Here is a 12,056-nt window from a genome sequence, read left to right on the forward strand (position 1 = left end):
GATCTGGCGTTAAAACGACACCAAGAGATTTTGGGCACTTGTTTGATGACCATGGCTCGCGTTGGCCTCGAACTGCGGGGGTGAATTTGTCTTAGATAAACAAGGGGCGCCATAGTTCAACATTCTCAGCGGTAGGAGTTGCGTTGCCGCGTTGCAGAGTATACCAGGTTCACCACTGACTTCGGGGATTGCATCTGATAGATAGTCCGAGCAAAGTATCCGTAATCAACAGTCTGTAATAAGGGAAAGTAAGAGACCGCTTCCGACTTGTTGTATGGAACATCGCGTGCTATGAGTTATGTAAAAAGCAATTCTCTGTGCGTTTCGTAGCAACTTAGGCGTGTTCCACGGAAGGCCATTATAGAGCGGCAAGGTGCATGAGCTGAAGCGATAGCGTAAGCAACGCCAAAGCAATAGTTGAGTAAGAAAAGTCATATCATTGTTCAAGTTGAGGACAGAGTTATTAATCAACTTCAATAAAGCTGGACAGGATTGGATTGTATGGTCAAGAAAACTCCAGATATGGCATACAATGCAAGTGTCATACCTTACTTTGTTCAAAGGTAGGTAGGTACCTTAGGTATGCATCGCTGTCGCACCTGAGTCAATGGAAAGGAATACCTACTAAGGTACCGATCTCGCACCTGCCTAAGGTAATGGGTACTAGGCAAGGAAGGTACTAAGGTAGGTAGTGTACGAAACAGTTGTATGCAGCCTTGCAACTTCCGTACTAACATTAGTATTTAGGAAGGTTGTTACTAGGTAGTTAGAAACAAAAATTCTCTCATACGCTTTCTTGTTCGCATCAACTACCTTGGCGCGACTCTACAGAAATATTTGCACCAGACACGAGGATATTCATGAGCGCTCTTCTCTGGAGAACCAGCCCCATCACCAGTGTCGCTTTAGAGATACCCTTGTCGATTGGCCCGCCTAGCTTGCCAAGATCAGCGCCCCGAAATCGTACCGGCTAGTCACCACGGTGGCTAGATGACAGATCTCTTGGACGCGCCCCGACACGTGCGTGGAGTGCGTTAGGGAACAACAGCGTTCTCTCTGCAAACGTTGCTAGACACAAGCAGCAATGACTGGCGAAAGCTCACAGTGCACAATTATACCCGATTGTTTCATGGTGGTAACGCTTATGAAAATTTGGGCATGACATGTTCTGTGCGTATGCTCTTTACTTTCCATTCTAGGAAAGATGAGCAAGGAAGATATCGGGGTGGACCAACTATCTCGGCCGGATCCATGGTTCAATACTATGTATGACATCTCAAGGTCCTCTGATCTGCCACATGGCACCTCGCAAACTTGGGGCGGTACGTAGCCCTAGTTGCTGTGCGGCACGACTGCGCTTACGAGGGGATAAAGCAAAAATACATCATGCCCATGTGCACTATTTCTCGCAATACGTATTGGGTCAAGACTAACTGGTGGACCAGCCGATGACCCTCACGTGGCTGCGGAAAGATCGCGCATGTGGTACTGGGGTGCTTAGTTGCTCCGCTCCATGCTCATCAAACACATAGGGGGGTTTAAACTTTGGGGGCGAGGCGAGCGATGGAGGGGCCTACAGATGGTGATGAGCCAGTCCTGTGCAAGTTCAAGGACATGGGCTGTGAACATATCCTTGCACCGCGGCATGGACCTCGAGAACCATGCCATCTGATGGGGTTATGGATACGCTAGTGAACGGCGCACGAGGTGCCCCGGCCTTGGTGCAAGCCACATTAACAGGGCTTGCGGTCTTGTCTATCCCTTGGTGAGCATCTCATATTCGTAGTTATCACACAGAACACCCCGGAAAATCATCCGCAGCAAGATCCAGTTGCTGCACACAATAACACTATCCGTGCACAGTATTCACTCGGACAGGGCGTCGTTTCTTGCGTTGTCCACAGGGCAAACTGGGTGCGATAACAGCTCTTGCATCTGTCTAAGACGTGATGTAGGAGTTGCTAGCCGCAACGGGCAACAAGGCCTTCGATGAGCCCGGTTGATTCTGTCTGTATGCTTATGGCTCTTGCATATCACTCACTTACTCCATGGAGTTGATCCTTGTTATACGTGGATGACCAGTAGCAGGAATGGGCTCTCGCCGGAAGTACAGTACGGCCGGATATGTACAGTGCAGTCCCGAGTCTCTGGCGGCAGTTGTGCAAGAGCTGGTTTCTGGATGACTGCATCCCGCATCGTAATCGGCACATAAGGTGCCGATACGTATGTATTGCCTGGAACAAGGTCATCCAGATTCATATCAAATTCGAGATAATGGCAATTTTGAAGTACCTGCGTTTTCCTGGCTGGATTATTCAATGGCTGGGAATGCTTGCCTGGAGCAGTGCGAGCCATGTGTGTTGGTTGGTTTGAAGCCGAGAAGGCAAATATGGCTTGCCAGATCCAGATCTAGATCCACGTTGAGTTCAAAAACAACCTGACCCTAGTCTAAATCGGTACTCTCTGTCAAAATGTTTGACCCTCGATCTGAGGTATTCGCAGTCACCAACCCGTCCAGCCGTGCTGTCGTCGCAACTCTCCGTGGCCTGAATATCCGGATGGCGACTTACGTTCATCAAGACTTGATGATGTGCCTTGAAGAGGTTGTGAGTAGATTCAGACTGGTTAGACTGAGCAACCACATGGCGCCCCGATCCCCCAAGCTAAAAGCTCCCCGCACCACCCTCCACGACTTGACTTTCGGACAATGGCAGAAACAAGGTTCTGGGGGAATGAAGAAAAGGGATTCCAGGGGTGGAGAGTGGCTTCTGACACCGTCGCCTCGATGTAAGCCGCTCAAGGTGCGCCTATAACAAAATTTACAACACTCCCCCGATAGCGCCGCCTTCCGTTGGATGTATCGTACTCGAACACATGGGAGGACGTGGGAGAGTAACGAGCCTTTCGGGTGGTTTTTGTTTCCATCACCGACATGTGCCTCAACCACGAGAGTGCCATTCTTGTTTGTACAACCGTTTCGAGGGAGTTTGAAAACTACCTAGGTACTTGAGATGTGCCGATACATATACATAGGGAATGATAAATCCCGTCTTGGGTCGAAACAAGACTCTGAATGCTTCTTCGCCTGCTTCAAAATTTGTCTGTTGAACCCAATGGTTCACAAGCTTTGTTGGTGGGAAGCCAGGTCCCTGGCAACGACACAGGTTTCGCAGTACAGCAAGAGCGACTACGGTACGTGTTATAAGTCTAGGGTACACAGGGATGAGATGGGTACATGAATGCCGTGTTTTTTCACGGGGAGCATGGAGTTCAGAGTAAGGTGCTTGAAGCCATCGGGACGGCCACTGTGAGGCCCTTGTAAACTCTGGGCCGTCAGCCTGCCGCGGGTTCGTTGCTGAGACCCGCCTAAGAGCTGGAGGGGGGTCTTGCTGCCCGGTCCCCTGCTTCTTCAAAAGCTCCAAGCGGCTACCGCCCACATCCATATCCCATGGATTCTCTGTTACTTGAGCTTGAGTTGGTACCTTACTGTATGGACAGTGAAGGTGGATACAGTGCTACTGCTGAACATGCATGTGCTAGGGACCCAACCATTTCAGCGTACGACGCCAGATGATTTTTTTTTCCCTTAGAGGTTTCGAGACATGGGGACTACCATCTGTGCCAGGGGAATGAGGCTTGCTCTCAGGTCATTTTGATGTTCCTTGTGTCCGGTTGATTGCTTGATGGATCTGATCTTTCAGGTCTAGTAATCCACCTGCATTTTTCATCCAAGGAGAAACCATCTGGTATCGTTTCTTTCGTTTCTTTTTTCCCATGGGGCTCCTTATTAGCAACACAACCTGACTTAGGTAGCCTCCTGTCCCCATCTTACTCAATTCTTCTTCTCTCCTGTCGGGTACTATCTGTGCAGTCCATGCTTGTTATAGGTATGCGCATGCCCTAGGTAAGGTAGGTAGGTTCCTTCTATAGTCCAGGTACTTACCGGGGAACTAGCCTAGGCGTTCCTCACCTACCTTCCCTTCACTCACCTGCAGTGCCCTCCACTGTCCACCCNTCCCCCCCCCCCCCCCCCCCCCCGGACCGTCACTCACTCGCCTTCACCAGGGTCATCATCTCGTTCTCGTGTGCACTTTTCCCTCCTCAATTCCGTTTCCACCTCTTCTCTCTTCACCTTTTACAGATTAGGGTTACGTTAAGTTCTTGTTCTCGATCACATCCCATCTTTATCTGTCCAAGGCGACGGTCCCTTTCTTAACCCTCCTTCACAGGGCTCATGCTCTGACACGCCCGTCCACTAGTTATAGAAATTGGCTTTGGATCGCATTGTCGCGTCTGCTGTCCTGTCTGTCCTGGCCCGCCGACTTCGAGCTGCAATTTCCGCCTTGGCTCGTCGTACTGAAGCCTCTCGCCCGCTTCTCGCTACTCTGGCCTCGCCTTGAACGCAAACAATTCAACACAATCACATTACCGTTGCCGTTGCCCTCTGTTAACCGGGCTCCCATTGACGGGGACTCGTCGGGCTCACTACAACCGACTCGCTTTGGCTGCGACTCGACCGATACCCTCGATATCGACTCGACCTCTAGACAGATATGGACGTCCACAACCAGCCGCGTCTACCCCCTCCCAAACCGGTTGGACTTAATAACATTCTTAATAACGACAACGCACCTGTTTCAATCGTCAACGGCCCGCCTCACATGCGAGACTCGGGCTTCTACTCCAACGCAGACGCCTCCAGTAAGCGTACGCTGCTCATTACTGTTTGTGCCAATGCCTCGGCTCCATGGCTAATGTGATTTACTTAGACACATCCGCTGCATCTTTCAACGTGAATGGTCTTAGCCCGAGTGGCTCTGGCTATCAATCCTCGTCGCACGAGAAGACACCATCTCCGATTGCCTCCAACATGATTCCCAACGGACTTACCTCGCCATCGACCACCAACATGAGCGTTGCCGCAATGGTATCCCCTAGTACTCCCAGCAGTCTCGATCCTTGCCGCGACCGACCCACGTCGATCGAGTCCAACGGTCTCGGTCCCAACCCTGGCCCTACGATGGGCGACACCTTGGCGCCTGGTATGGCAGCAATGAGAAGGGAGAGTGTTGACAGCCGTATTAACCAAAACTTTGGCGATTTGCGCCTGGGAGGCTCTCCTTACGCATCTCACAATCACTCAACTACTTCGATACAGAATACCCTCCATAACCAGCGGAACCCTCATCATTTATCAGTCCATCGCATCTCCAACGGATACCAACCCAGTGCGGATCGAAACCCTGAGGGCAAGACGGTCAAAACCGCACCGGCCATTACTGGTCCTGCCACTGGACACATCGCGCGCGCTGCTGAACCCACCAAAGGTCAAGCATGGGCGTTCCCCGAAGAAGAGATTCAGCGAGTCGGTGGCGCCCCCACGTACACCGACTCGCGGCGCAGTAGCATCACCGAGTCCATCGCGAGTAGCCAATTCACGACAGAGTCTCGCCTACCTCCTGGTCAGATGAGACTGAACGAGTCCGAGTACTCTCGTATGTCCAACGCATCCGACTTTCCGCCTGTTCATCATCACTCTATGCAGCACAAGCAATTGAGTGACCTCCAGGCCGAAGAAGGGAATGGTTCAACGGGCTCGCAACCATATAGTCGAACACCCGAATTGAGAGTCAGCCACAAGCTCGCTGAACGGAAAAGACGAACGGAGATGAAGGAGCTCTTTGATCAGCTTAGAGATCTCATGCCTCAGGAACGAGGCTCGAAGGCCTCCAAGTGGGAAATTCTAACTAAAGGTCAGTAATTAAGAGAAAGGCGCTAGATCTCGACTGACGTGAAATCCAACAGCCATTGCAGAGCATCAGAAGCAGCAAGATATCATTCGAGCATTACAAGATCATTACAAGTCCAACACGGCCGAGAACGAGTTGCTTCGCCGAGATGTGCATGCGCTACGAATGGAAAACCAACAGCTTCGCTCAGAGCTCAACTCTTCCTCTTCACGCCCTCCATTATCTTCAGCAGCAACGCCAGCACCACAGGCCGGGACTTACCAGACAGACCCATACCCTAACCCAAATCGACCAGAACTGCCACCACTCAGGTCGCTCCGTAACAGTATTCCAAATGGGCCGGACTCTATGACGGGTGTTCAGTACGACAGTCCTCGTACCAACGGCTATCATTAGACGAGGCCAACCGAATATTCCGGGAAATGAGGCTCAGAGGGGAATGCTTGGCCCCAAAAAATGTCCACCATCTTAAACCTGTTGGAACTCGATTAATGAATGAATGACGGCGAAAAGTTATGACACCTGGAGAGCACCAAGGCGCATCCTTGCGATTCCAACAAGAACTACAGGGCGGGACTCGACTACTATTGCTGGGTCACCAGCGATGCTCTGAGCCACAACACAAACGCGCCGTGGCATTAGATTTGCTTAGCTGCTTCTGTTTTTCTTTCGTCTTTTTCGGCAACGCTGCCGCCCAGTGTACCAGTACGGCAAACCGACCGTGAACTGTCACTCTTCTTTGTCAATTTCTTGTTCAGTACTAGGTCTTTATCTCATTCTGTCTTTTTCTTCTTCTTCTTCTTCTTCTCTTCTCTTTCTTCTTTCTGCCTTCTTTATTTAAACATGTACCACGCTCGACTGATGAGGTGGCTGCTAGGAGTTAAGTTTAGGTTTGGGACATATAGGCCACTTAATGGTACGGTACGGTTAGGTGTGGATGATCAGGCAAGGCAGGGCAAGGCAGGAACAAGGATAAAGAATAGGTGCAATGGGGTTGGCTGCAAAGGATTTCGTCGGTTTTTGGGCTCGGAAGAACAAAGACGTCATGGAAAATACGGAGATGGCGTGATAGTGTTTCAGGGCGTATATACCCATTTTAAAGGACGCGAAGCGGATAGGAAGGGTCTGTACTGCGGAACAAACATGTCGTGGAGGTGATGCAGTTGAAAGACGCTCTGTTCTCTTCTGTGCAATGGCGTGGTTGTGAGCGTATGGTATGGTCTCGGTGTATCTGGGGGGTTGATGGTAAAATGCGAGAACAAGATATTCATCCTCACAAAATCGAGCTTGCGATAGGTTCTTTTATGCGAATTCTGAGGTGAATGAATATGTCCTACCAGTTGTTTGCCATGTCGTGTCGGAAAGCAGTGGGCATACCTGGGTAGATGAGTATCCGTATTATACATATGTATGTAGGTACTACGAATACCCACTGGCATGGCGTGATCTGATGAAATAATATGATGGATATGATAAGATAAACACAAGATAATCCATGAGCACTAGTTAGACAAGTCACAATTGGACTGTTTGCCTCCAGATCGGAGCCGGGGGTACGGGATATACGGGGCAGCCGAGCCCGGGCGGAGTTGGGGCTTGCGGACTTGCGGAGTTTGTGGAGGCCCCGCTCCAAAGAGAAAGTCCCCGATTCGGTCTGGGAGACGAGCAGCGACCATTGAAGATTGACTTTAGTTAGGCGGTTAAAGAAAATAGTACTACTGCTTACGGCTTACACCAGACAAAGTCCGCAAAGAGGATGCATCAGGGGTTTCTCTCACTCCATTCTCTTGATTATATTTCACTCTGGTAGGCCTGTTCATTCTCCGACGTCAAGTCCGTCGACAATCTTGGGAATCCTTTTTCCGCCTTCTCCTCTTCTAACATTCTCGCCCTCACCAGCCATCGCCCTCACTCTCATCCATTCATCCACTCACTCATTCTATCTCACATATATATCATGGACTCACTCGGGTCGCTGGCTGCGCGCAAGATGGACCGCTCAGCTGCCTCGAGACAGAAGAGCTGCAACGCTTGCGTGAGAGGGAAGCGCAAGTGTGACAAGAAGACCCCTCGCTGTACTCGCTGTGCGGCAAAGGGCCTCGACTGTGTATATCAGAGATTGCCACCAGGGGCCAACTTTCACGACGACGATCTGTGTGCCGGCCTTGACGCTACTGAGAACCTAAACGAAGTCCCTGATTTTGATATGGGCTTTGACATCAACAACTTGGGAGTAGACTCGAGTGCCAGTGCCAGTACCAGCAACACCACGCCCGATAGTCTCGACAGAGTCACCACATCGTCGATAGAGCTCGACTCTCCCCTTGACTTCTCCATCATCGACCATCTGATGGCCAACGATACTTCTCTCGGTTCCGAGCTATGGAACATGGGAGACTATGGCAACAACAAGCTCGGCATACCACCCGTGCCAGCAGGGCCTGTCGTCATCCGCGATGTGGCTCTTCTGGATAGAGCAGATGCCTGCCTGGCCGACTTCAACCCGCTGGACGTGTACGACCCTCGCACCCGCGTGGGATACACAGTAGATATCATCACCAACCTCTACAGGGACTTCGCTCGGACTCGCCGGCTGCCCTTCATCCACCCCCGTCTCTACGGCTCCAACCTCCCAAAGACCATGCTAGCGGCCTTCTCAGCGGCGTCAGCCTATTCAGCGCGAACTGCCGAGAACAAAGGCTGGGTGTACAAGCTCATCACCGACATGGCCAAGGAGATTCATCGCGAGGGTGAGCGGGCCTCGACGCCCGCGGAGAAGCTGGCCCGGGTGCAAGCGCTGGTTGTTCTGGACTCTATCCGTATGTTCGATGGTGACGTTACTCTGAGGGCAACGAGCGAGCGCGAGATGTCGCAGTTTATAGCGTGGATGTTTGCTCTCAAAGAGGTGGAAGAGGAGTTGTCAGTAGGGGACGAGCCTGGTGCCACAACGATGAAAGGTCCACCTCCACCAAGCTGGGAGGTAAGATGATCAAGGAACTGTGCCATGGAGGATTCTTGCTGACCTTGAGACAGAGCTGGCTGCTCGCCGAGAGTATACGCCGAACCACCGTCATGTCATTTGCTTTCGTGTGCATGACAAGCATACTCAAGTCCCTTGAGCGTAAGTCTTGTTCTCCATACCTCTACTCACATCCATCTAACACTTTGTCATAGCACCCTGCGGTATTATGGAGGGTCCATCCTTTCAGTTCACTGCATCGAGATACCTCTGGGAAGCCGATTCATCCATAGCCTTCTACCGGGCGTGGCAGACCAAACCACAGTACCCGGTGCGGAATCTCGACTTCAAGGGTGTCTGGTTGCATGCCCAGCCTGAGGACGTCGATGAGTTTACGAAGCTAATGCTTACTGCGTAAGTAACTCCGTCTATCGAGTTTGTTATTGCATCTGACATGAAGTAGACAAATGGGCCCAGAAGCTATCGATCAGTTCATGATGGGTGCTGCGTGTTGATTCTGTGCAAGTAACTAATGTCTGTCTCATTTGTCCTGTAATGGTAGTTAGGCGTCAGGGTGCTGGTAGTCACCAAATTTCCCACGATATCACGGATCAAGTTGATTTACAATCAAAATTGTTGAGCTGGTAACCATTCGGAAAACACACTAGTGACAACAAGATGCTACTGCAATGATGCTATATCGACAGGCATTTAATGCTGACTCAAACCTCATCTTGGGTGATCCTCCAGACCAACCTCTCGCCACTGACTCCCTTATTCCTCAGAATATCCAACGCCTTTTGGGCCCTCTCTACAGCTGATGAACCTTCCACAACGCGATACTTATTTGGGGTGATGACCCCGTCTTTGAGTAGCTTGGGTACCATCTCTGGTTGAGCCTTTTGCTTGAGAAACTCATTCTAGGTAGTTCATGTTAGTCTCCGAATGCTTCAGGGTGACCAAGAGGGACTTACTGAGAGGTAGAAATGTGTTCGCACACCGCGAACTTCAACACCATCGGCCCATTGGCCGACCAACACCTTGGAGACGTCCATCTCATACTCAGGCTCTTCTTCAAGTGTGGCATCTTTGAGAATGACAGGCAGCATGACGGCCACAATGCTGCCGCGTTGAGCAATCTTGGACAGAGGCTTTAGAGTGCCCTCTAATGAACCAATGCAGTCGATGATATAAGGCAGTTTGGGCTCTGTTCTGTTACTAATGAATTGGAGGATCCTATCGACAACATCTTGCTTCCGATAGTCAAAGGTGTCGGTTGCGCCAATGCTGCGAAGGTACGCATGCTGTTTTTCACTTGCCACGGCGATGATGTTCTTGAAGCCCCAGTGCCTGAAGACCTGGACTGCATAGATACCGACGCTGCTCGATGCACCCCAGATGAGGATAGGGTCATGGGCCTGCTTGGGCGTGTAACCTTGCGGTACAGGCCATGGAAGCTCCAGTTTGAGATCGGCAGTGGCAGTGTGAAAGACAGTCACGAGATTCACAGAGACTGTCACGGCTTCCTGGTAAGAGATGTTGTCTGGGATTCTAGAAGCAAGATAAGCAGGGATTGTGATGTATTCCTGGTGATTTGCCTCTTTTCCACCATGGAAAGCAAAGGAAACGACACGGTCTCCGACACTCAGCCCTTTAAGGTCACCGCCATCGCCAACAGCCACGACTCTTCCAGCGGCACCACCACTGCCCATTTGCTGCGGGTACTCGGAGATGAGTAGACCGCCATCGGCACGGTGAAGGTCGAGAGGAGTTGAAGAGGTCCAGGCAACACGAACTAGGACTTCACCAGGGGCGGGAGGATACACAGGGACCGTTTGAAAGGCGAACGGGGTGCGTTTTGCAGGGAGGACTATGGCTTGCTGAGTTGAGGGGATAGAAGACATGACGGGCTTGGGTTCGGTATAGGTGATGGATGGCTTCGGTGAATAGATTCGATGCCACTCTACAGATGTAGCAATTCCACAGGTTTATATACTATTATCTATGTATACTTGACTGCTCTTTACTCGAGATCTCGTCTCCTGATAATGCGTAATGCGTAATGCGTGCATAGGAAGTCGTATTAATAAAACGTAGATATTTGTCAGCTTGAACTCCGTGGAACGCCTAAACGAGCCCCACCGAAGTTTCTACATGTCTAAGGAAGCTTGCACAATGTTCCGTATTCAAAGCAAAGCGACCTTGTGAATAGATGATGCAAGCGGCAAGGCAGGGCAGGGCAGGGTAGATCTAGTCCATGGGCCCCACGAGTGCGAGATGGGATGATCTTCAATGATAATGGTCACACGTGAGTTTTAAGGCTGAGGTGGATATGTTGGATGCTGATGTAAGATGGGGTCTTAAAGAGGAAAGTAAGTAGGTAGGTACTTAGTTATCCCATCAATGATGCGGTAATGGATGGTCAAAATCGAGCTGATGAACGGGAGAAGGGAGTGATAAGGCTCGATTCGATCAAATATCAGGATTTCACGATGCCTTGGTAGGTTGTCAATCATGCCCATCGCCAATAAATGGCTCCTGTGATAAATGGGGGTCTCATTTCCAACGCCATAACTAACTCGTACAGTAAAAGGAAAAGGTATCTGATCTGATCTGGGCCAGTCATCCAAAGCATTCATCCATCCCATAAATCATCCCATTAAATTCCTGAATACCTAAATTCCCAGCCTCAAAATATTCCATGTCATATGGTTCTGTCTTTAGACGGTGGCAGAGCCCATGAGGACCGTCCCGGCCGCAGGCCCGACATCCACATGCTTTTGCGTGACATTTCCGCTCTTGGCATCATCTCTCGAAGTCGGAGGGCGTCCGAGGTCGGCTACGACATTGCGGACTCGCTGTCGCATGCTCTTGCGGTGCTGCTTTGCGGCTTCGTTTGTAGACATGTCCGTGTCGGCTTTTGTCGGTGAGACATGGTCCTGGGCTTCTTTGGAGAAGACGGTTGAGCCTGACAGGACAGAGGCAGCGTCGCTTGTGGTGTCCATTTTTTCCTTCTTCCTTGTGAGAGACGAATTGACTTTGAAAAGAAGGAGACGCTTTGCTTTTGTTTGTATGAGTGATATTAAATTGATAGAGAGCTAAGAAATGGCGGGGGTGAGGCTGAAGTTTTTATATAAGGAAGGCGAGGGATAGGAAGGTACTTTCCTATCTCCTCCTCTCCTCTCCTCTTCCCCGACTTTTATCTGCCTGCCTCTTCCCTTGATTGCCTTGTCTGCCTTTCAGGGTCTAGATCTTTGGTGGTAGTGTTACTGACCCCGCGCTGCTGTGCGGTGAACCCACTTTCATTAACCTTAATCAGTTCCACTTATCTCAAGGAATTTACTATG

General features: G+C 50.6%; 4 protein-coding genes; 2 read left to right on the top strand and 2 right to left on the bottom strand.

Annotated features, from left to right (window-relative positions):
* Window positions 1-4,553: 4,553 nt before the first annotated feature.
* FFUJ_01365 (related to Protein esc1) lies at window positions 4,554-6,146 on the top strand (the record flags this gene model as incomplete). XM_023579539.1 has 3 exons in its annotated part: window positions 4,554-4,707; window positions 4,770-5,753; window positions 5,806-6,146. The coding sequence occupies 3 exons, from the start codon at window positions 4,554-4,556 to the stop codon at window positions 6,144-6,146; spliced, it is 1,479 nt and encodes a 492-aa protein (XP_023424195.1).
* Window positions 6,147-7,707: 1,561 nt separating this feature from the next.
* On the top strand, window positions 7,708-9,224 carry FFUJ_01364 (uncharacterized protein; the record flags this gene model as incomplete). XM_023579550.1 has 4 exons in its annotated part: window positions 7,708-8,730; window positions 8,784-8,871; window positions 8,925-9,123; window positions 9,173-9,224. 4 exons carry the CDS (start codon window positions 7,708-7,710, stop codon window positions 9,222-9,224), a joined length of 1,362 nt encoding a protein of 453 aa, XP_023424196.1.
* A 207-nt stretch (window positions 9,225-9,431) lies between these two features.
* FFUJ_01363 (related to Zn-dependent oxidoreductases) lies at window positions 9,432-10,613 on the bottom strand (the record flags this gene model as incomplete). XM_023579562.1 has 2 exons in its annotated part: window positions 9,432-9,629; window positions 9,684-10,613. The coding sequence occupies 2 exons, from the start codon at window positions 10,611-10,613 to the stop codon at window positions 9,432-9,434; spliced, it is 1,128 nt and encodes a 375-aa protein (XP_023424197.1).
* Window positions 10,614-11,429: 816 nt separating this feature from the next.
* On the bottom strand, window positions 11,430-11,714 carry FFUJ_01362 (uncharacterized protein; the record flags this gene model as incomplete). Its single annotated transcript, XM_023579573.1, has 1 exon — window positions 11,430-11,714. The coding sequence occupies one exon, from the start codon at window positions 11,712-11,714 to the stop codon at window positions 11,430-11,432; it is 285 nt and encodes a 94-aa protein (XP_023424198.1).
* Window positions 11,715-12,056: the final 342 nt, after the last annotated feature.

This window comes from Fusarium fujikuroi, chromosome FFUJ_chr01 (genome assembly GCF_900079805.1).
Source record: "Fusarium fujikuroi IMI 58289 draft genome, chromosome FFUJ_chr01".
In the NCBI taxonomy this organism is placed as follows: Eukaryota; Fungi; Ascomycota; class Sordariomycetes; order Hypocreales; family Nectriaceae; genus Fusarium; species Fusarium fujikuroi.